This window comes from Gopherus evgoodei, chromosome 7, assembly GCF_007399415.2.
Source record: "Gopherus evgoodei ecotype Sinaloan lineage chromosome 7, rGopEvg1_v1.p, whole genome shotgun sequence".
Classification (NCBI taxonomy): Eukaryota; Metazoa; Chordata; order Testudines; family Testudinidae; genus Gopherus; species Gopherus evgoodei.
Window position 1 is genome coordinate 100,097,544 of NC_044328.1, and position 20,203 is coordinate 100,117,746.

A 20,203-nucleotide genomic window follows, 5' to 3' on the forward strand; every position below is an offset into this window, starting at 1 on the left:
CTTCCTCAGATGCATGTCTGTGCCTATGTGATTTAGGAGCCTAAGTCTCCTTTTCAAAAGTCATTTAGACCCAGACCTTCAAAGGTATTTAGGTGCCTAGTGTCAATGGGAGTTAGAAGCCTAAATACTTTTGAGGATCTGGGCCTTAGGAGCCTAAATTTCATTTAAAATCAATGGGACTTCAGCTCCTTAATGTCTCTGTCGCTTTTGAAAATGGGATTTCAGGAGCTTAAATCTACTCATTTGACCCCACTTTCTGTGGTCTAGTGGATAAAGCATTGGATTGGCACTCGGGCAACCTGGTCTATTGCCTGCTTGGCCACTGGCCTGCTGTGTGACCTTGGCTAAGTCACTGCCCCACTGTGCCTCAGTTTCCCTATTTATGAAATGGAACTAATGATATTGACCTCCTTTTTAAAGCACTTTGAGGTCTACTGATGGAAAGCATTATTATTTGAAAAGTCCAGCCACAAGAGTCTACATTTTCCAAAGAAACTCATGATTTGGGGATGTTTTGTTCTTAAAGGGCTTCTGAAATGCAGGCACCTGGTGCCCAGAAAGTACCCTCTGAGAAACCCTGGGAGTCTCAGGTCAGGCACCCCAAATCACAATGTCATTTTTTAAAAATGTGGGTTATTGAGCCAAATCCAAAGATTGAGCTAAGGGACTTCGCATTTTCATAAAGTTCTGAGTACCCAGAACTCGTCCGTCACCTGCTTCCTCTAGGTTATCTGCAGCCTCATTGGTATGAACGTAGGTTTGGCAATGAAAGATGGCACAATTATTTCTCCCAACTCTGATCCACTGAAATACGGACTCCGTATGTGTTTGTGTCTAAGTGAAAGACTGTGTGTGTGTGTGAGAGAGAGAGAGAGACACAGACAGATTATATGTATGTATATGTGCGTGTGTGTCTGACCGTGTCCCCGTGAATGTGTCTCTCTGCCTGTATTTCTGTGCGTGTTTCAGTCTCTGTGCACATTTATGTGTTAGGGAGTCTCTGTGTGTCAATCTCTACATGAGTCTGTTTACGTCAATGTGTGTGCATGTCCTTCTCAGTGCAAATCTGTGTACATGTGTGAATGTCAACCTGCATGTGTGTGTTCCTCTGATCTACTGGCAGTGTCAGACTGCACATACACACACAGCTCAGTGGCTGTTAATTACTAGGCCAGAAACTCTGCTGTTTCCTCCTTTGCAAATACCCTTTACCTAATAGCTTTGTCCAATCATTTTTGCAGGGGAGAAGTTGCAACTTGGAGGGATAATGCCCTGGATTCCTCAGTGGAAGGGCTGATCTCACGTCAAACCTGTGGTGGGAATGGATTTTTCCCTTCCTTTTCTTTTTTGAAAGGCTATCCCGTCATAAAGCAAAAGCAGCAGAGCCCGCTCCCCCTTTGAAGCCAGCCATGACAACTCAGCAGCCCACGGTTGAGTAACACAGCAACTCTGCCTCCACAGAGGGGTGTGAATACAAATCCTTCAGCTTGGTCATGCAAGAACACCCTGCTGCCGGGAGGCTTTGAGAAAGGATTGGGTTTATTATCCTGTTTTCAGTAACTTTTGGGAAGAAAGCAGAAGGAATCAGACACCAGGTCTCGGGGGGAGAGATTGCCAAAAAAAGGGAGGCTCTTGGGACAACCTGCAAGGAAATAAAAATTCCTTCAGACTGCGAACTGGAACCTGATGCCAAAAAGGATGGATTTACAAAGAGCCGAGCTGAATTGAAGTCCGATGGCCCCCAAAATGTGCATGGTTGCCGGGGAGGGCTAGCCTGATTATATATCGCTGTCAGCAGGGTGTGTTGGGTTGGGAAGAAGGATAAAAGAGGTCAGGCTGAACTGATGCCCGCTGTGGACATAAAAAGTCCCTTGGAGTTTGCAAAGCTGCAGCCCCATCAATGGAAGTAGGCGTCTAAAGCCCAAGTTGATCAGAGAGGAGGGAGCGGCGTAGCAGGAAGGTAAGTTTAACACACAGATTGCAGCCTGGCTAAAGCCGGTCACACACATTAGCCGCCTGCAGCAAAGCCATGAGGATGTTATTGCTCCATCAGCATGAATGAGGAACACTCAGGAGACTGCATAAAATGCAGGGAGAAATCACCAAAAAGGGTTATGTCCCAGGGATCCAGAAGACAACATGGGGCATACTCCTCCATGCTCACCGAGGGTGTGGGGGAGCAGTGAGGGTAAGGACTCCTGGGTCCTATTCCCAGCTCTGGGAGGGAAGTGGGTCTAGCGGGTTAAAGAGTGGGGCAGGAAGTGAGGACGTCTGGGTTCTACTTGTAGCTTTTGAGGGGAGCGGGGTTAAAGCAGCTTCTGGAGTCTCAGGGTGGGTTAGAATCCCAGCTTTTATTTAGAGAAAGACAGAAGGGTGTCGGGGGGGGGGGGAGAGGGAGAGAGATCGAAGAAAAAGCTTGAAAACATGACCTGAGTGTCAATGTCACCTGCCTCAGTCTGCACACAGCCTGAAACAACTACCTGCGGTGTGAACTTTCCCATGCATCTTAACTCTGCCATCTGCTGACACCGCAGCGAGGGGGATGGCCAGGGTTACAGGTGGTGCCTAGTGCCCTGGAGTGCCTGGCAGCGTTTGGATCCCAACTGCTCAAGGTAATGGAGCAGCTCCTCATGCTGACAGGGACTAACCTAAGTGTGGTGCCTACCCTGAGATTCAATAATAATAATTGTCCCTACTCTTGTCTAGTGCTTTCCATCAGCAGCACTCAAAGTTCTTTCCAAAGGAAGGCAGGGTCATTATACCCATTTTACAGATGGGGAAACTGAGGCACGGGGGTTGTAATTTGCGCAAGGTCACCATCAGGGCCACGACCAGAACCCAATTCATCTGTATCCTAGTTCATTGCTCACTCCACTAGACCACACTGCCTCCATAATTTAGCCTACGGGCAATTGACACGCTTGAGAACTGAAGGGCAGATATAACCTATGTTCACAGCAACAAGATACACCCAAGCTAACTGGAGTCTACCTAGCTCAGGTACCACGAGCAAAGAAGCTGCAGCAGGACAGACTTTAGCGTGGGCTTGCCCAGCCTGTGCTGCCCTAACTCCACTATTTCTACCTGTACTAGCTAGATCAGAGGTAGGCAACCTATGGCACACGTGCCGAAGGCAGCACATGAGTTGATTTTCAATGGCACTTACCCTGCCTGGGTCCTGGCCATTTTAAAAACCTTATTTACTTTACATACAACACTAGTTTAGTTATGTATTATAGACTTATAGAAAAATGTTAAAATGTATGACTGGCACACAGAACCTTAAATTAGAGTAAATAAATGAACCTTTTAAAAGGTTGCCGACCCCTGGTGTAGATATTCCCTCTTGGGAATATTCACCTCCACCTGCTAACTCATGTTAAAGCTACACCTTGCCATGTCTCCACTAGGGCTTTGGCGAACATGAGTTAAGAACACACCTTTTGTCCTAGTGAAGACAGGGCCTCACAGAAAGGATGTATTTTTTAACCCCCGTCATGCTAACCCAAGTTAAAATCCGGTGGAGATGAAGTAAGAGTTTCCCTTCACCAAAATATTAGGTCATGTTAGAAGCTGACCCTGAGGAGTCATGTTAACTAACAAAACATTAAACACAGCTATACAGTCAATTGCAAAGTTAACAGGAGTATTGTCCCTAACTCAGTTCCTGTCTACACACAACACTCCTTCACTTGAGTGGGGTGGTGCTTTGAACTTAGGTTGGCTGGCCCCAAAGGGACATAGGCTAAAATTCAAGTGAGCAGAACATGTCAGCTGCTAATATGACTACTCTGTAGTGGGGATGCAGGCTAGCACTACTCGAGTGGTGCTAGTCCTCCAATGCCTTCCCACAATCCCCTGGGTGCCCAGAAAGGACAGACACAATCTTTTCCCATTTAATGGGAGAGAATTCATAGACTGGCTCAGCTGTCTACGGTGCTAAGAATCATGGAATACACTCCCAGAAGTCCTAGCGACTCCTACGAGTGAGTGCAGTGCCCATGTGGGCATGGTTATTAGAGTGGTATTTCACAGTGTGTAGACACTCTCACTTGAGCTAGGCTAATTCAAGTTAACTCTGTAGTGAAGACAGAACCTCAGTCAGTCCTGGTTAATCCCCACTAAGGCTAGAGGGTTAACCAGATACATCCACATGAGGTGGCACTCCACTTGCCCCTTCAAATACTGACAGCTAAGTAGCCTTTAACAGCATGTTAGCTAACATGACCCTCCCCCAAGTCTGGGTTCTAACATCACTTCATTTTCTAGTGGAGACAAGGGACAACATTTTCAAAAGCCGTTTCAGGGTCTTTGGAGCCTAAATCCTATTTTCTAAAGGGATCTGGGGTAGATTTCCAAATTGATTTAGATGCCAAAAAATTAAGATAGGAGCCTACTGGCATTTTTCAAAGCCCCTAGGCACTTAGGGCCATATTGTCAAATAGAACTAATAGTGCACAGTACAAGGACTTAGGAACTACTAACAGGAATTTCTGCTCTGAACTGGGAGCTCATCTGTTGGAAACAACATGGGAGCGGACCTGGGTATTAGTTGATTGCAGGATGAGCCACAAATGTGATGCGGCCAAGAAAAAGACAAATGTGATCTTAGAATGTATCGGGTGAGGGATTGCCAGTTGAGTTAGGGAAGTATTAATACCACTGGGAAGACCTCATCAGGATAGTGTGTACTGTTCTGGTCACCCACATCCAAGACAGAAGAATTCAAACTAGCCCAGGTGCAGAAGAGGGCTTATAGGCTGATCTGGGGAATGGAGAGGCGATCTTACTAGAGACAACTGAAAGAATTGGGCTTGTTTAGCGTGGACATACAAAGGCTGAGAGGGATCTTGTTGCTCTCTCCAAATACACCAGGGGGGTTAACCCCAGGGAGGGAGGAAGAGCTATTGAAGCTAAAGGACAGCGTTGGCACAGGAACAAATGGAGACAAACTGGCCAAGAATCAATTGAAACTAGCAATGAAAAGGTTTCTCCCTGTCATAGAAGGGAGGTTCTGGAGCAGCCTCCCAATCCCAGTTCAAGCAGTGCGAGGCAAACAACCTAGCTTGCTTGAAGATGGAGCTTGACAAGTCTCAGATAGTGATGGGCTCCATGACCCTTCTCGTCCTGTGTATCTGGACACCAGGAACTTAAACCTGGGTTTGCCACATCCCACTCATCCCTAACCACCAGTGGAGAGAATCTCTCTCTGGCCCAATGAATGTTAAATTATTTCTACAACATGGAACAGCTTCACCAGGAGAAAGAGAGAGACTGACTACAACCCAGTGGTCAGGGCACGCCACTTGGGATGTGGGAGAGCCAGGTTGAAGCCCACATCAGGCAGAGCAAGGACTCACATGTAAGCCTCCCATATGCCAGATTAGTGCCCTGACCACTGGGAGATATATATAGATATATATTTTTTTTTAAGATAGGTATGTAATTTATAGAAAGTCAAGAGGTGCTGGGCTTGTTGCAAGCTCTTTTCCCTGACCAGAAATTCCCCTCTGGGCCATCAAAACCAATATGTGGAAATGGAGCAGGGCAGTGATCTTGGCTCGCCAGCTGTCTAACTTCTTTCAGGTTTAAACCCTCCAGTGAATCACAGGAGGCCCTGAAAGTCAATTCATTACAAAGCCTGAATATCAGAGTTTAAGATTAATAAACCATTGGTTTATCGCTGCACCAAGCCCCTAAACATTATTCACTGCATAACTCAAAGGGCTGGAGCATCCTTGGCTTGCACTAAGGCTGGCGGGACTAAGCGCTCAGCACCCTGCTGGATGGGAACCTAAATCCTTGGTTTGTTGAGGCATTAGCAGCTTTGTTACAAACCAGGGCTGTGAAAGATCCCCTGTGGACAGAATAATTATTATTGATTATAAAAGCAGATAAACCCAGCCAGGACACAGCCGCGCTCAAAGACAGGATAAACCTCGCAAGCGGCTTTCAGTGTTGCAAAGAGTTCCTGTTTAATAATAATATGGTTTGTGTTATAGCAGCAACTCAGACCTCTTCCGAGCTCAGGGACCCCACTGTGCCAGGCACTGCCCAAACGCCAACTGACCCCAGAGCCCCTGTTGTGCCAGGCACGCGCCAAACTCCAACTGAGCTCTGATCCCCTGTTGTGCTGAGGGCTGCACAGACCCCAACCGAAAAACAGTCTCTTCCCCAAAGAGCTTGCAGTCTATATACAGAAAGGGTGGGTGGGGAAACAGAGATACTGAGAGGGGAAGGGATTTACCCCAGCCAAGGTCATATAGCAGATTAGTGGCAATGCCAGGACTGAGCTAGTGCACAGGACTACAGCTCAGAACACCTGGGTTCTTGCCTCAGCTCTACCACTGACCTACTAGGTGACCTTGGGCAAATCAGTTCCGTGCCTCAGTTTCCCCTCCCACCCGTACCCAACGCAGTGCCTGTGGGCGCCATGGCGCCCACTGGGGCATCTATGTGCACCCATGTACTGGCCAGCAGACGAGCATCTGCTGAAATGCTGCTGAAAAGCGGCGTCATCAAGAGGCGTCGCTGCTGAAAAGCTGCTGATTTTCGGCGACGCCGCCTCTTGACATTGCCACTTCTCGGCAGCATTTCGGCAGATGCTTGTCCGCTGGCCACGGTCCTCGGTGGCTCATCGTCCAGCGCCCACCACCTGGAAAAGGTTGGGGACCACTGATTTAGACTGTATTATCTTTAGGGCAGGGACTGTTTCTCAATATGTGTCTGTACAGCGTCTGGCACAACAGGGATCCAGATTTTGGTTGGGGTCCGTGCAGTGCCCAGCACAATGGCGTTCTGATTTTGATCAGGGTCTGGGCAGCATCTGGTACAATGGAGTCCTGATCTTGGTTGGGGTTTTTAGGCGGTACAATACAATAACAATACCACGGTAAACCTTGGACCATGCTGTTTCTTCATCCTACACTGAACAGATTTTACCACTACTTTATTACTGAGTAACATTTTACATTTTCTCCTTCCGTTTTTTAATTATACATACATATGCATTTAAATGTTTCCATGAACACCTGATAAAAAACAAACTGATCAAAATGACTCCCAGTATGGGAGATGGAATGTGGATATCTCCTAATGAAGGGAAGCTCCAAATTACTCCTCTTCTTGTTATATCATTTTCCCCCTAGAAAAATATTGTCGTATCAGATGTTGCTATCAATATAATTAACCTCCCCAGACACAAATCTGAATTTTCTTTTCCCCACCCTGCTTCTAACGTGTATCATTTTCTATTAACTGGAGCAATTTTCATTTCTATTAGCACTGGATACAATGCAACTGAGCAAACTTCTTTTAACAATCCCTTTTGAAAGGCATTTGCATACCTGTCTGCAATTACAGCCAAGATAAGGCTCGATGCATAATACATGCAGCATGAAATTGGCAAAATAATTAACTCTAGGGTTGGTTTTTTTCCTTAAGAAGCGGGCACGTTACAAGTTCTATAAAAAGACACCTAGAGATAAACATCAGAAAAAAATCTCAGCTAAGTCAGTTTGTCCTGCTTCGAGGTGACTCTTTGCTTTGCACTGTGATAGCATCTTGGTAACGAAAGAACAACTCGTTTATAAAACATCCCATCTGCAATTTACAGAGGATAATGTTGCATTGGATTTGGATGGGGCACTTGTAAGGAGTACCTACAGGAGTGGCAGTTCAGTATCAGGTGTATAAATGGGGGAGGTATTTATGAGGTGATATTTAGTGGATAGCACACTAGACTGGGATGCAGGACACCTGGATTCTATTTCTGGCTCTGCCATTGGCCTCCTTCATGACCATGGGCAAGTAATGGTCTCTGTCTGTGCCTCAGTTTCCCCATCTGTAAAATGGAGACAATGATAGTACCAGAGACCAGGATGAGACTTTCATGGGGGTGGGGGGAAGAGGGAGATTACTGCACATCAGACCACTCCTGGATTCTAATCCCTTCCTGTGAATCATCTGGTACCAGCCAATCTGAGAAATAGCAAACTGGATTAGCTGGACCTTGACTCTGATCCAGTCTGGCAAATCTAATTCTGGTGTTTACACTTTCAAAAGAAGGTTGAAAAATTGGAAAGGATCCAGAGAAGAAGCACAAGAAGGATACAAAGTCTGGAGAACTTGCCTTAAAATGAGAGACTTACGGAGTTCAATCAATCTAGTTAGCTCATCAAAGAGCAGGTTAGGTGGTGACTTGATCGCAGCCTATAAGAAAGTTTATATGAGGAAATTTCTGAGAACAGAGGGCTCTTGGATCCTCAGTCTAATCCTGGTGCCCACAATTCAGGAAGGATGTTGATAAATTGGAGAGAGCAATAATAATTAAAGGATTGGAAAACATTCCTTATAGTGAGAGACTCCAGCAAACCAAAGGTTAAGGGGTGATTTGATCACAGTTTATAAGTATCTACATGGGATACAGAAACTGGGCTCAACAGTCTAGCAGACACAGATCTAACATGATCCAATGGCTGGAAGTTGAAGCCAGACAAATTCAGATCAGAAATAAGGTACGACTATTTTAAACTCACTCATTCACCTGCACGTCCACCAATGTAATATACGCCATCATATGCCAGCAATGCCCCTCTGCTATGTACACTGGCCAAACTGGACAGTCGCTACGGAAAAGGATAAACGGACACAAATCAGATATTAGGAATGGCAATATACAAAAACCTGTAGGAGAACACTTCCACCTCCCTAGCCACACTATAGCAGACCTTAAGGTGGCCATCCTGCAGCAAAAAAACTTCAGGACCAGACTTCAAAGAGAAACTGCTGAGCTTCAGTTCATCTGCAAATTTGACACCATCAGCTCAGGATTGAACAAAGACTGTGAATGGCTTGCCAACTACAAAACCAATTTCTCCTCCCTTGGTTTTCACACCCCAACTGCTAGAACAGGGCCTCATCCTCCCTGATTGAACTTACCTCATTATCTCTAGCTTGCCTTCATATATATACCTGCTCCTGGAAATTTCCACTACATGCATCTGACGAAGTGGGTATTCACCCATGAAAGCTCATGCTCCAAAACATCTGTTAGTCTATAAGGTGCCACAGGATTCTTTGCAGCCTCACTCAAAGACTCTGGAGAATCCACCCTTTCTCTGGGTCAGCTCTTCCAAGAGTTAATCCTCCGCCCCTTATTTCTAATGTGAATTTGTCTAGCTTCACCTCACAGCCAGTGGGTCTCCTGCCTTTGTGTGATGGACTGAAGAGCCCTTTTCTCTCTGAATCTTTTCCCCATGGAGGTGCCTCTAGACCGTGGTCACACCACCTCTTAACCTTCTCTTGGAGAAACTAAACGGAATTAGAATCTTAAGTCAATGACTCTAAGGCAGGTTTTCCAGACCTTGAATCATTCTCACAGCAATTTTCTAAACCCTTTCCAGTTGTCAACATCCTTTTTGAAATATGAGCACTAGAACTGGACATGGTATCCCAGTAATGGTCTCATCAATGCCATGTAGAGAGGTAACACTCAGGGCTGGTGCTTCCATTAGGCAACCCTAGGCGGTTGCCTAGGGCACCAGGATTTGGGGGGCGGCATTTTGTGCACTCCCCACGGGGCACGTGGGAACTTTCAGTTCCGCTCCCGTTGCGCCGCTGACGAAGGACCCTCTGCCAACGTGCTGCGGAAAACAGCGGCAGGCAATTGAGCAGCTCAATGACTGCCGCTGTCGTCTGCGGCATTTTGGTGGAGGGTCCTTCTTCGGCGGCGCAACGGGAGCAGAACCGGAAGCTCCCGTGCACCCCGTGGGGAGCGCACAAAATGCCGCCCCCCGAATTCTGCCTAGGGCGCCAGAAACTCTGGCGCCACTCCTGGTAACACTATCTCCAGACTCTTACTTGATAATTCTCTGTTACATGCCCAAGGATCACGTTCACCCTATTAGCTACAGAATCCCACCGAGAGATCATGTGCAATTGGTCAGGCAGGAGGTCAGATTAGAATAGTGATCCTTTACTGGCCTTAAAATCTAGCAAAGCAGGTAACTCCGAGCCTAACCTCCCAGAATGGCGTTAAGGGGCACTGTGTAGAGTTGGTCGGAAGTTGTCCAATGGAACAATCTTCTGTCAGAAAAAGCCAATTCAATGAAATCAAAATGTTTCACGGTAACGTCCTGATTTCATCAATGTTTTCAACAAAAAATTATCAAAATATTATGTGCAACTTTATCATATTTACTATTATGTTATGTACAATACGTAATCATCCTCCTGGCCTCAAATCATTCCTACTGCAATTTTCAGAAGCTTTTCCAATTTGTCCACACTCTCTTTTGAAGAGTGGACACCAGCGCTGATCACAGTCAGGGGTGAAAGTAAAATTGAAAACTTACCTGTATGGGGCAGGGCCTCAGGCAGAAGGAGTGGGGCTGGGGGTCAGCGTCCCCCAGCCAGCCCTTCCACGCTGTCTGGCCCACGCCTCCCGGGACTCCAGCAGCGATTTAAACAGTCAGAAATGTCTGCAGAATGGAAATCCCAAATTCTGACCACTGTCCAACTGCATAAAATCACATCCCACTATTTGTACTAACTAAATCCATGGCACTTTTCCTGAGTTGGGGGTGTAAAGTACTGAGCAAATGACACTCAAGGTAACAGTACTCGGTCCTTGGGGATATAGGGGGAGAGGAAATAAGATTTGAAAGTGCTTTTCAAATATTAAACCAATTAAGTATAACCATCTCCATGAGGGTGTCATAATCATCACCCCCATTTTACAGCCTGGGAAAGATTAGCTGAAAAGAGATGATCAGGGCTCAAGGGAATGCAGCTAGGAATGGAACCTGGGTGTCCTGACAGCCAGGCCCCTGCTCTAACCACTAGTCACCACTCCCTTCCTAGAGCTGGGGCAGAACCCAGGAGTAAGCAGCACTGTGTATGTGTGTTTCTGTGGGGGCTGTTTTAAATACATTTCTTCTTTTAAAGAGCCAGTAAAACAAACAGACAAAAGCTCAGATTCCATGCCCAACTCCTCCCAATTAATCCTTGCAGTATGACTAAATGGAACCACATTTCCCCCATGGAACCTTCCCCCCACACGCAGTGTTAGGTGAGGGAGATCCAAGTGGCTTTTAGCAGCATTGTACACACACCCCCAACACGTGCTCCCTAGTCCACCTGCTTCCCACAACGAAATCCTCACCAGCACCACCTCCCACTTGCCTCCACGTCCTTCATCTCTCCCCCTTCTCTTGACTTGGCCTTTGCAAAAGGCACACACGAGACAGGCAGTGAGGTCTTGTCGCTTCTGTCTGCTGTCTGCATAGATGCTGATGGGCCCCAGAGGGATAAACTGTGGAGCAAGGAGCTGAGCTTTGGGGGCAACTGAGTTTAAAGTATTGGAGTGTCACAGCAATGCTAACAGATCCCTTCAAACTCCCATCGGCCGGTGCGTACAACTGTTGGAATCTTGCATTCAGGGATGGAATAAAGCACCAGATTTTTATATTCCTCCACCCTGAAAAGAAGTGGATTAACAGTAGTTCTCAACCTCGGGTCCGCAGACAATGTCTAAGGGGTCCACAAAAGGTTCTCATTACCATAAAACAGTGGTTTTCAACCTGGGGTCCGCAGACTTTGTTTAAGATTTCCAAAGGGACCAAAGCTCCACTTGAAAAATTTTAGGGGTCCGCAAATGAAAAAAAGGTTGAGAACCACTGGATTAAGGCACCTGATTTGTAGCATTCTCCTCCCACCCTCCCAGCCCCCAGGCCCACTTGCTTCAAAATAACCTATAGCCAAAACAGAAATGCCACCACTGCAAAGGAACGGGTAGCATCTCCCATGATGCTAAGGCCCCCACACCAATAAGTAGCCAGATGCAAAGCTGGAAGTTTGGGCAAGGGGTTTGCAATGGAAATGACTGGATTGTTCTAAATGCAGTGGGGGCAGATCCTCAGCTGGTGTAAATCAGTGTTGCTCCATTGGAGTCAATGGGGCCAGATTTCCAGGTGGTATAAATCGACGGCATTCCACTGAAGTCAGTGGGGCCAGATCCCCAGCTGCTATCAACTGCAGGCTGGCTTGGGAGTTTATTACTCCTCCCTGACTGGCTGACGCTGTCTGCAGAGCAATGCAGGAGCGTTGCCTGATGGGACATCAAGATGCACAGGCAGATTTTAATGTTTAAACGTATTTCCTCAGGCAAAGAGGGCTTGGCAAGCTGCAGGCTGGATTTAGCAGCAGCATGAATTATTAGGCAGATTAAAGACTCCTGCAGGAATTCAAATGGTTTATTTTGGTGGGCATCATGGTAAAGCTCAGCCTCTCAGAAGCATCACTCTGCACTGACCATGGGGCTACACTTCCATCATCCTTCACCCTCCAACTCTTGGCAGCCAAAGGTTTTCCAAAGTGATTTTGTTGGCCCAGTTTGAGATGCCTTAAAAGGGTCTGATTTTCACAACCCTTTGTTCAAATCAGCCTCCTCTTGAGGTGATGGGTTAACCCCCGACCCTTATTCCCAGGGGTTAAGATTAGCACCCAGGTCTCCTGACTTGCACTGTCAGTCCTTAGTGCCCTTGTCACTAGCCCCTGCTGCCTTCATATAGGACCTTGGCTAACTATGCTAGGCAAGCAGTGCTGCTTAGTGGATAGGGCATTCCACTCGGACTCAGGAGACTTATGTTCAATACCTGGCTCTGCCACTGGCCTGCTGGGTGACCCTGGGCAAGTCAACTCACTGCCTCAGTTTCTCTATTTGTAAGAAGGGGATAATGATCTTGACCGTCTGTGTAAAGTGCTCTGAGTTCTAGTGTTGAAAGGTGCTGTAGAAGAGCTAGGGACCGTTATTAACTCGGTACATGGTGCCGGTAAGAGTTAGGCTGAACTCATTGCCATGAGAAACTGCTGAATTTAGCAAGATTCCAAAAGAAAAGAAGAGTTAGACTGGCAAGGTCTTCCAAGTTTAGAACTGGCCTAAGTGCCATTCTTAGGAGCCTAAATCCCCACCCAGGTTTCCTATATCTCAGGCTTGCACACTTACCCTTCCACCATCCTTCCCTTGCAGTTTTCAGCTGCTTTACATTTATTCTGCATGGCGCAAAATCTTTGCACAAAACCAGAGCAAGCTGCGATCAGGCCCAAGAACCATTTGACTCTCTGAACGGCAAGAGCATTAATAAAGCATCTTTAACTATTTGAGAAACTTTTGTGGTCCCATCAGGTGGATGAACAATGGATTTTTTGGTTCATTGGCAGTTTTGAAAAGTAAAAAACAAAAATCATTTCCGGGTCAGACCAAAAATTAAAAAACATTAAATTGTCAGTGAACTGGAACGTCGAGGGGGAAATTGTTTTAGGTTGAACAAAATAGTTCATTTCTACAAAATCAAAGCATGCCATTTTCAGTCTGAACCTTTTTAAACCTTTTTGAACTTTAAAAAAATGAAATTAAAATAAATGTTGAGGCTGACATGAAAATGTTTCCCGTTGAAAATGTCAAAACTGACTGCTTTGTTTTTTTCAGAATTTTTGTTTCTTTCTGAAACAAAAAAAATGTGTGAAATCAACATATATTCATTTTGATGGGGCCCATCCAACACAGCATCCCTGCTGCCTCAGATCAGACCAATGGGCCAATTTATCCCCCACTTTCTTAGGTCAGACCAGTTGTCCATCCAACCCATTCGCTGCAATTGAGACCTATTTATGTAAGGCAACCAATCTCGCCTTCTATTACCAGAATACCTGAGTACTTCACAATTTTTTAATGTACTTTTCTTCTCAACCCTCCATGAGATGGGACAGTGCTATTCCCATTTTACAGATTGGGAAACTGAGGCACAGAGCAGCTCAGTGACATGCCTCAGGAAGTCTGTGAGAGAGCAGGATTTGAACCTGGGTCTCCCAAGTCCACCAAAGCTATTGCTATAACCACTGCATTACTGTTTGTAAATCTCAGTGTGGGTTAGTTCTGATGTACTGTTCTTCACAAGAGGTTAAGAAAAATTGTTCAAAGCAATTTTAAGGAAGGAATAGGAAAAAAATATCCACAGTTTGTCTTCAAAGCAGCAGCAGGGGCCAAAATAGATTGGGAAATGAGACCCTTATTTGGCAGTGAGAAATATTGAGCCATAAAGGATTTTATGTCTCATAATGGAGGAAATGGCCAAAACTAAGAGTGAGCCGGGGAAAAAGGAGACAGGGAAGGAAAAAAAAGAAATGTAAAATTTATAGAGGAGCCGAATGCATAATGAACTCAGGCAAAGTGAGTGGTTCCTAGTGATTTAATGGGCACTGGCCCAGCAAGAGACCTCGCTGGCTCAAATTGTCCATGTAAGGACCTTGTAAAAAATCCCATTGGACAGGGTTTAACTCAGGTGAGGTGAAAGGGCCCATGGTGAGTCCCTGTAAAGCATAACCTGCAGTAGAATTCACTAGTACTGTTCTAAACCAACAGCCTTTCACCACAGCCAAGCTGGGGGACAAAGACAGCCACAAAGAAGGGAGGTTAGATAGATAGATAGATAGATAGATAGATAGATAGATAGATAGATAGATAGAAGTGTGCAGGCGGATGCATGGATAGATGAGAGAGGTGTGTTTGGGAAGGGATGGGGAGAGAAAGGGGACTGTGTGTGGACATGGATGGATAGGTAAAGGGGTGTGTATGGGGATAGAGAGGGAGAGCTAAACTGAAGTAGAAAGAAAAAAAAAGAATCCATCAGTCCTTTGGCCCTAGGGCAAAGCCCCTGTGTTAAGGTGCATTGAAACTGGGGCAGGGTGTGTGCCCATGAGTCTGCGTTATGGGAGATGTTCCTGGAATGGGGATTACTCCCCTCCCCAGCGCAGACATCATCTAGGCCAATGGTCCCCAAAATTTACCTCGTGCCCCCCTTACCTCTAGAGAAGTGCGACCCACAGTTTGGGGACCTCTAATCTAGGTACACCCCTCCCATTGCTTTACCACCATGCAATCCTCTGTCCCCATCTACTCCACTGCATCCCTCTCCCAGCTACGCAGGGAGGCAGGCAAATAAAACCTACCCATAAAACCAAGCGATTTACTGCACTTAATTTGATAGGCTACATAAACCATGAAATATAAACAACAGGACATAGAAGCTCATCCAAAAGAGGTGGCCTTGCAACAAAGTGCCCTGTGGCCCAGACACTCTCTCCTCTGCAAAGATCTGTTGCCGAGCAGTTGTGAAACTCAGAGGCTGGGTGCTAAAGCAGCAGGAAGGATGTTAAGGCAGGAAGATGAGTGTCTGCAATAGAGGCAGGAAGCAGGAGCGCTCTGGTCCGTGACTCCATAAACCCTACCATTATCCATCACGCCACAGTGCAAGTTACAATCTCAACTCTATTATAATCCTGAGCCAACGCAGGTATTGTGCAAAGTGGTAACTACTAGGATCCACACACACATACAAGGTGACATGCAGCTGTTATTACACAGCCTCAGAATGGGGGCCCAATCTTGTCTGCCCCATAAGCACTCTTATAATACAGATGGTTAAAATTATAGTGGCTGGAGCAGCAGGGCTGGGCATCAGGACACCATGGTTCTAGGCCCAGCTCTGGAAGGAGAGTGGGGTCTACAGGTTGCATCAGGATGTGCTGAATCCCTGGGTTCTAGGGTGGTCTAGTGGTTAAAGCAGGGGGATGAGAGTCCAGACACCTGGATTCTATTTCTCTCTCTCCCATTATCGTAGTGCCTAGGAGTCTCAGTCATGGACCAGGACCCCATTGTGCTAGGCCCTCTGTGTACATGCCTCCACATAACGGTATCACCACATCAGTAAAAAGTCATCCCACAATCCACATAATTGTACTGAGACAAACGCTGTGTGCACAGCAGGTCTTAGACTGCAAGATCTTTGGGGCAGGGGATGTCTCTTCACTGTGTGTCTGTCCAGCGCCCAGCACAATAGGACCTCGATCTCAGTGGGCTCTGTGCAGTGCCAACACTATCAATTTGATCGATGGATCTATAGCTATGTCCTACCGTAACATCACTAATAATGTGTAAATCTCAGATCCCCTGAAAGACACAAATCTGCAGTGCATTAGTTTCTCTCTGACACCCTTTACCGAGAGGAACGATGGGACGAGTGGGTGGCTGAGCGACAAGGAGAGACAAATGCATGCAGGTAGTGGGAATGTGCGCACGACTCTGTTATCTGCTTCTAATGTATGCAGTGTTGTGGCTATATGTCTGAGGCAGCTGGAAGCTGGTGTGTCAGCATTGCCATTAGAAAGCTCTTATTAACATGGATTTATACGTCTTCTGCAGCAGATTTTGCAGCCTGACAGATGCTGGGGGAAGATTTAGTGCTGGAAGCAATGTGAGGTGGTGGTTGGGGGGTGCATTAGTGGTGCTGGATTTTTTAATTGACATGGGAATCTGCTTTTTGGGTTGTAAGAGGAAAAAAAACACCCCAGATTTCATCTGGACCATGGAGAAGTTTTGTTCGGATTTTTAGCTTTGTGATTTTATTTTTAAATCATCAAAAATAGAGGTACCTATCAGCTGACTGAGACTTTGCTGTGAGGTGGTGTGATCTGTTGGTCAAGACACTGGACTAGGACTCCAGACACTTGGATTCTGTTCCTGGCTCTGCCACTGACTTGCTGGGTGACCTTGGGCAAGTCACTGCCTCTCTATTTCCTTCACGATTCTTTATCTGTTAGAGACTAAGGTCCTTAGGGACTGCCTTTTGTTATGTGTCTGTGAAGAGCCAGCATAACAGGGCCCTGATCTTGGTAGGGGGTCTATGCAGTGCCTGACCTGATAGATCAATCGATCAATTGATAGACAGAACACGCAATGCTTAGCCCCATTCCCATGTTGCAGGTCTGCCCATCTCTAATCCCCCATGAGGCTCCACCTCCATAATTCAGGCTCCTCCCATTTCTCTCCCCTCTACAGGTCCCAAAGGTGTAACCCAGAGTCCTCTCCCTACCACCCCTGGTGCAATGACAACAGCATCCACAGTGACCTCCACGGTGGTGACCACAGCATCAGCCATGGACCTGCGTGACTGGCTCCTGCTGTGCTATGGCCTGGTGGCCTTCCTGAGTGAGGTGATGGCCAGTGGCGCCTCCTGCCCCACGGTGTGCCGCTGCGACAACAGCTTCATCTACTGCAACGACCGGGGCCTGACTTCCATCCCAGCCGATATCCCCGATGATGCCACCACCCTGTACCTACAGAATAACCAGATCAACAACGCCGGCATTCCTTCCAACCTCAAGTCCAAACTCAACGTCCAGGTGATCTATCTCTATGAGAACGACCTGGATGAGTTCCCTGTCAACCTGCCACGCTCGCTGCGGGAGCTGCACCTCCAGGACAACAACGTGCGCACCATTGCTCGCGATTCCCTGGCTCGCATCCCCCTGCTGGAGAAGCTCCACCTGGATGACAACTCCGTCTCCACTGTCAGCATTGAGGATGACGCCTTTGCCGACAGCACCCGCCTCAAGCTGCTCTTCCTGTCCCGCAACCACCTCAGCAGCATCCCATCTGGCCTGCCTCGCACCTTGGAGGAGCTGCGGCTGGATGACAACCGCATCTCCACCATCCCGCTGCATGCCTTCAAAGGGCTGAACAGCCTGCGGCGGCTGGTGCTGGATGGGAACCTGTTGGCCAACCAGCGCATTGCCGACGATACCTTCAGTCGGCTGCAGAACCTCAGCGAGCTGTCTCTGGTACGCAACTCTCTGGCTGCCCCTCCGCTCAATCTGCCCAGCTCCCATCTGCAGAAGCTGTACCTCCAGGATAATGCCATCAGCCACATCCCCTACAACACCCTCTCCAAAATGAGGGAGCTCGAGAGGCTGGACTTGTCCAACAACAACCTCACCACTCTGCCCAAGGGCTTGTTTGATGACCTGGAGAGCCTGACCCAGCTGCTGCTCAGGAACAACCCTTGGTTCTGTGGTTGCAACCTCATGTGGCTGAGAGACTGGGTCAAGGCCCGGGCCTCAGTGGTCAACGTGAGGGGGCTGATGTGTCAAGGGCCGGATAAAGTGAGAGGCATGGCCATCAAGGACATCACCAATGAGATGGATGAGTGCTTTGAGGCAGGTGCACAGGGCAATGCAGTGGCGGCCAAGACCACCACCAGCCACGCAGCCGTCACCACACCTCAGGGCTCCCTCTTCACCCTCAAGGCCAAGCGACCTGGGATCCGCCTGCCAGACTCCAATATTGACTACCCCATGGCCACAGAGACCGGCACTAAGGCCTTGGTTCTCAATGTCAAGCCACTGACAGCTGACAGCATCCAGATTAGCTGGAAGGCCATGCTCCCTGCAGCTTCCTTCCGGCTCAGCTGGCTGCGTCTGGGTCACAGCCCAGCGGTAGGCTCCATCACTGAGACCCTGGTGCAAGGGGACAAGACTGAGTACTTGCTAACGGCCCTGGAGCCCAAGTCCACCTACATCATCTGCATGGTCACCATGGAGACAGGCAGCACCTATGTGGCAGATGAAACTCCGGTGTGCGCCAAAGCGGAGACAGCTGACACCTACAGCCCCACCACAACTCTCAACCGGGAGCAGAACGTCGACCCAATGGCTGGGCTGCCTCTGGCAGGGATCATTGGCGGGGCGGTGGCCTTAGTCTTCCTCTTCCTGGTCTTGGCAGCCGTTTGCTGGTATGTCCACCGAACGGGTGAGCTGCTGACGCAGGAGAGGGCCTACAGCAGGGGCAGCCGGAAGAAAGATGACTACGTCGAATCGGGTACTAAGAAGGACAACTCCATCCTGGAGATCCGAGGTCCTGGGCTGCAGATGCTTCCCATCAACCCACACCGAGCCAAGGAGGAATACGTAATCCACACGATATTCCCATCCAACGGCACCAGCTTATACAAAAGCACCCATACCATCGGCTATGGCACAACCCGTGGATATAGAGAAGGCGGCATCCCAGACATAGATTACACCTATACATGATGGAGAACCACTCTCAACCCTCACACCGCCCCATGCCACTGCCACCTGGTGGCTTACAAATTGAGGAAAAACTATTTTCCCTAACAGAAACAGCTTGAGTGGCAAGCATTGGGGAGAAGGGAGGGAAAAACTATTTTGTAGAAAAACAAGGGGTGGTTAAAAATTTTAAAAAAAGACATAATTTATATTTAATATTCCAGATTTCAAACGAACAACACATGCTCATGGATCGTCATGGATCGAGGAGAAAAAGCTACCTGTTCATATCTTTCCTCTCGTGTAAATCTATTTTCTTTTTCAGGAGTTAGGTTATAAAAGAAAAAAAAATTCAACACACAACTGTCATTCCTGACTGCTGACCGTTGACGGTTCAGCCATCCCTGCTTCAGATAGGAGAGGAGGATTTTTTGCTCATTTTAATGGGATCTACTTCCAACCCTTTCCTGTTTTTATTCCCACAACTGGTTTCTTGGTTTTACTTTTTATGCCGCCTTCATCGACTGTTTAGTTAAGAGCAAACGTATTTGGATTTCCCCCCTCTTCCACAGCTAGGGGGGAAATGGGAAAATATTCCATATTGCAGCATAGTTCATGGGCGTGGACAATTGAATTGGACCCCTTGGTTAACTCCAGACATTTCAACTAGAAACATTATCTAATTCAATTCCTAGCTTTGTCCATAGCAAAAAAAAAATTATATATATATATATGCACACACACATATATATATATACACACACAACACAAACTTTATCATCATCATTTTCTTCCAGACAGCTCGGGTGATGGCTTCCAGGGGATAAGATGCGGGATGCTGATGTCCAAATGTATCTCAGGTTCCATTAGGTCACATATATTTGGGGGAAGCGGTGGATTTTGATTCAGATTCCAGCACAGTAGGCTTTGATGGAAGATTCTGCCTTTTGGGCCAAGTGTTGGGAGGCAAGAATGCACAGGGGACCCATGGTGCTAGGAAAAACCCAGTCTGGGTCACCACTGGTTTGGGAGAATCCTGCCAAGATGGTTAGAATTGCTTGAATCAAAGCCACAACGTTACTTTCTTTTTAAGAGGACCACCAGGCAAGTTTGCTCAGGAAGTCACAAAGATATATAAGCAGCCCCAATTAACCCTCATCTATCTTCCTTGGAAAACCCAGCCTTGACTTTTAACGCTCTTGTCCTTTTATTAACATTTAAAGGTTTTAAAATTACACCCAGGTCTGAAATCAGGACAGGAGCTATTGGGTGCAATTCCATGGGCTTGGGCCTGAAT

General features: G+C 47.2%; 2 protein-coding genes across 5 annotated transcripts in view; one reads left to right on the forward strand and one right to left on the reverse strand.

Moving 5' to 3' along the window:
- The window catches only part of MACROD1 (mono-ADP ribosylhydrolase 1), a 208,039-nt gene that overhangs the window by 138,404 nt on the left and 49,432 nt on the right, over window positions 1-20,203 (reverse strand). The gene's annotated exons all lie outside the window — the stretch shown is intronic.
- Window positions 1,327-18,930, forward strand: FLRT1 (fibronectin leucine rich transmembrane protein 1). Its single transcript, XM_030568271.1, has 2 exons — window positions 1,327-1,960; window positions 16,898-18,930. The coding sequence occupies exon 2, from the start codon at window positions 16,945-16,947 to the stop codon at window positions 18,928-18,930; it is 1,986 nt and encodes a 661-aa protein (XP_030424131.1). The 5' UTR covers window positions 1,327-1,960; window positions 16,898-16,944.